The 4,381-nt window shown below is 46.0% G+C and overlaps 1 protein-coding gene across 1 annotated transcript; it reads right to left on the minus strand.

The window, feature by feature from the left end:
- Window positions 1-1,045: 1,045 nt before the first annotated feature.
- LOC142169690 (uncharacterized) lies at window positions 1,046-4,075 on the minus strand. The gene is made up of 4 exons (XM_075231591.1): window positions 3,806-4,075; window positions 2,861-3,226; window positions 1,296-1,459; window positions 1,046-1,202 (listed from the first exon to the last, which is right to left on the minus strand). Exons 1-4 carry the CDS (start codon window positions 4,073-4,075, stop codon window positions 1,046-1,048), a joined length of 957 nt encoding a protein of 318 aa, XP_075087692.1.
- Window positions 4,076-4,381: the final 306 nt, after the last annotated feature.

Here is a 4,381-nt window from a genome sequence, read left to right on the forward strand (position 1 = left end):
GGAAAACCCAATCTTCTACATCTAACTCTAAGTCTCGTCGTCGAACATCTGCATAAGACTTTTGCCGACTTTGTGCTGTACGCAGCCGGTCTCTAATAAGTTTTACCTTTTCCATTGCTTGCTGGACTAAGTTAGGACTTAGTAACTCTGCTTCCCTGACCTCGAACCAACCGATCGGCGACCTACACTTCCGCCTATATAGTGCTTCGTAAGGAGCCATCTGAATACTAGCTTGGAAGCTGTTATTATAAGCGAACGCAATAAGAGGTAGATGATCATCCCAACTTCCTTTAAAATATAGCACGCAGGCACGTAACATATCCTCAACTGTCTGAATAGTACGCTCTGCCTGTCCATCAGTTTGCGGATGAAAAGCGGTGCTAACATTTACCTGCGTGCCTAGACCCTTCTGAAAAGATTTCCAAAAATATGCTATAAATTGAGCCCCTCGATCAGAGATAATAGATAATGGCACTCCGTGAAGGCGAACAATCTCTCGAATGTAAAGCTTGGCATAATCCTCGGCTGAATATGTCTTCCTGACTGGCAGGAAATGAGCAGATTTTGTAAGCCTATCAATAATTACCCAAATAGAATCATACCTCCGTGGAGTGCGAGGCAAACCAGTGATGAAGTCCATATTTATCATGTCCCATTTCCATAATGGAAGCTCAATACACTGAGTTAGGCCTCCAGGCCTCTGATGTTCGGCTTTAACTTGCTGGCAGTTGGGACATTGGGCTACCATCGCCGCGATATCTTTTTTCATTCCATTCCACCAATAGATCTGTCAAAGGTCCCGATACATCTTTGTCGCTCCGGGATGAACTGCATATCTAGAATAATGGGCCTCCGAAAGAATCTTGGCACGGAGCTTTCCTAATGACGGTACACATAAGCGGCCCTGGTATCTAAGGACTCCATCTCCAGTTAGCTCAAATAAAGGTTGTCGCTGCTGTGGAATACTTTCCCTTAGTTTTATAAGCTCAGGATCCTCGTGTTGTCGCTCTTTCACTTCAGTAACAAAAGAAGATTTTGCCGTATTCTAAACGAGAATGTGTCCACCCTTTGCATCTACCAAACGCACCTGCAAACTAGCTAGCTGGCATAGATATTTGGTCATCTTGACCTTATCAACTTCAACATGGCTTAGACTGCCCATGGACTTCCGGCTAAGGGCATCAGCAACAATATTAGCTTTGCTGGGATGATATAAAATATCAACATCATAGTCCTTTAGTAATTCTAGCCATCTTCTTTGTCATAGGTTCAGCTCCCTCTGTTTAAATAAATACTGAAGGCTCTGGTGGTCGGTGAAAACATCAATATGAACCCCATATAGATAATGCCGCCAAATCTTTAGGGCAAATACAACTGTAGCTAACTCAAGATCATGCGTAGGATATTTCTGTTCATGTTTTCGCAACTGTCTGGAGGCGTACGCGATAACCTTACCATGCTGCATAAGAACACAACCTAGGCCAATTCTCGAGGCATCACAATATACAACATAACCCTCGGTGCCATCCGGAAGAGTCAAGACAGGTGCCGTAGTAAGCCTTTTCTTTAGTTCCTGAAAACTTTGTTCACATGCCTCAGTCCACTGAAACTTAGCTCCCTTATGTGTCAGTTTCGTCAATGGTGCAGAGATAGAGGAAAATCCCTCCACAAACCTTCGGTAATACCCTGCCAAGCCTAAAAAGCTACGAACCTCTGTCGGATTCAAGGGCCTCGGCCAAGTCATCACAGCTTCAATCTTTTGGCCATCAACCTTGATACCATCGCCGGTAATAACATGACCAAGAAAAGCTACAGAAGTTAGCCAAAATTTACATTTAGAGAATTTAGCATATAACCTGTAGTCCTGGAGAGTCTGCAATACAGCTCGCAAGTGGTCCGCATGCTCGGCTTTCGATCGTAAATATATCAGGATGTCGTCAATAAACACAATCACAAATTCATCCAAGAATGGTTTGAATACCCGGTTCATAAGATCCATAAAGGTTGCTGGGGCATTTGTAAGCCCGAAAGACATGACAAGGAATTCAAAATGGCCATACCTCGTCCTAAATGCTATTTTTGGGATATCAATATCCCTGACTCGTAGCTGATGATAACCGGATCACAAGTTGATCTTCGAAAAGCATTTGGCACCTTGTAACTGGTCGAACAAGTCATCAATCCGTGGAAGAGGATACTTATTCTTGATAGTGACTTTATTTAGTTGCCTGTAGTCAATGCACATCCGCAAGGACCCATCTTTCTTTCGAACAAAGAGCACCGGAGCACCCTATGGGGATGTACTTGGCCTAATAAAGCCTTTATCGAGCAAGTCCTTTAGTTGTTCCTTCAATTCCCTTAGCTCTGCAGGAGCCATTCTGTAGGGAGGAATGGATATAGGCTGCGCATCAGGAAGCAAATTTATAGCGAAATCGATTTCCCTTTCGGAGGGAATTCCTGGAAGCTCGTCAGGGAATACCGTCAGGAATTCATTCACAATAGGAACCGACTAAAGAGTCGTTGGCTCCTTATCTATATCCCTAACATGAACCAGATGGTATATACAACCTTTAGCAATAAACTTCCGAGCCCTAAGGTATGAAATAAACTTACCCTTGGGCGTGGCTGCATTACCTTTCCATTCAAGGACAAGCTCACCAGGAAAATGAAATCGGACCAACTTTGCACGACAATCAATATTAGCATAACAAGTTGCCAACCAATCCATACCCATAATGACATCGAAGTCTAGCATAACCAATTCAACTAAATCAACAGAGGTTGGACGGTCATTAATTAACACTGTACAATCTCGATAGACATGATTAGCTACAATAGAGTCGCCAACTGGCGTAGATACCTCAACTGGCTGTGGCAACAACTCAGATCTCATGTCAAGCTTACCAGCAATAAATGGAGTAATATATGAAAATGTAGAGCCGGGATCCATCAATGCATAAATGGCATGAGAATGTATTGTCAATATACCTGTGACAACATCTGGGGATGCCTCTGAATCCTGTCGGCCTATGAGTACATAAAAGCGGTTCTGGCCACCACTAGAACCTGAGGTGTCTCCTCCACCTCTCCCCCTACCACGGCCCTGAGTAGACTGTGGACCTGGTCGGGGAGCACGGACTGAGGGCGAAGAGGCTGCTGTGAATCCTAAAGGCTGAGCTGGTGTACCTCTGCCTAACCCCGGGCACCGGCTAATATAATGTCCTATCTGCCCACAATGAAAATATGCACTCGAACCCTGTCTACATTGCCCGGTGTGCAGCTTACCGCACTGAGTACATGGAGGAGTAAGCTGTCTCATCTGTGCAGAACGCTCCTGTCGATGGCCCTCAGGCTAGCCTGAGCTCTGCCCCGGTCCTAACTGAATATGACGATCAAACCGCTGGCCCTGCATCTGTGGTGGGAAACTACCTACTGACCGAGGTGGATATCGATGGAGTGGGGGCCTAAAATCAACTCGTGGCTCCCTATAAGACCCTATAGTACGAGCCCTCTTACTCTGCTCCCTATTCCTGCGAGTATCACGAATCCGACGGGAAAGGTCCTCTGTAGTCTGAGCGAAAGCCTGTATGCGGGAAATATCTACATCATCCGATAGGGATGCAACCCTACAGTCTCTAATCAGATGATCCCCCAAACCATCCACATAATGATGAACTCTAGCCCTTATGGTACGTACTATATCTGGTGCATACCTTGCCAAAGAATTAAACTTATGACTATAATCCCTCACACTCATATCCCCCTACTTTAGGCTAAGAAACTGGTCAAGACGGGCCTCCCGAACCTCCCGTGGCAAATAATAGGCTAAAAAAGCCTCAGAGAAGTCCTCCCACTCTACTGGCGGAGCATCAGGTCCTCTAGATCTCTCCCATGCCTCATACCATAGGACGACTACATCACGTAGTCGAAAAGAAGCCAACTCCACAGCCTTGGTGACGGAGTCATGCATCACCCTCAATACTCTATACATATGGTCTATAAAGTCCTGGGGATCCTCAGTGGAACTGGATCCTGTAAATAATGGAGGGGCCAAGTGAAGAAACTCTCGTACCATCGAGCTTCCTATCCGATCTCTCCGGGCATCTGCTCCTGACTCTAGCTATCGCTCATGAATAGAAACCATCCTAGTCAGCAACTGAATAACCTCCCTCATCCCCTGCTCCCCAATCTCTGATGGGGGAACAATAGGTGCTGGAGGTCCTGTGTCTCTAGCTGCCTCAGGTACCAATGGAACTGGTGAGGCTGGGGGTACTGCATCTCCCTGGGCTCCAACAAGTGCTGGGGAAGCTGAAACTAGGGGTACTGGAGACTCACTGTGAGCCTCTAAGGGAAATCTATCCCTCTGACCCGGTAGGGAACG

Source organism: Nicotiana tabacum, chromosome 15, assembly GCF_000715075.1.
Source record: "Nicotiana tabacum cultivar K326 chromosome 15, ASM71507v2, whole genome shotgun sequence".
Taxonomy (NCBI): domain Eukaryota; kingdom Viridiplantae; phylum Streptophyta; class Magnoliopsida; order Solanales; family Solanaceae; genus Nicotiana; species Nicotiana tabacum.

Bases quoted from the DNA above. Each gene is read 5' to 3' on its own strand.
- LOC142169690 (XM_075231591.1), bottom strand. From the start codon at position 4,075: ATGGTACGAGAGTTTCTTCACTTGGCCCCTCCATTATTTACAGGATCC. The intron at 3,227-3,805 runs GTTCGGGAGGCC...CATTGTGGGCAG, and splicing joins CCTATTATTTGCCACGGGAG to ATAGGACATTATATTAGCCG. The intron at 1,203-1,295 runs GTATTTATTTAA...ATATCATCCCAG, and splicing joins ACCGACCACCAGAGCCTTCA to CAAAGCTAATATTGTTGCTG.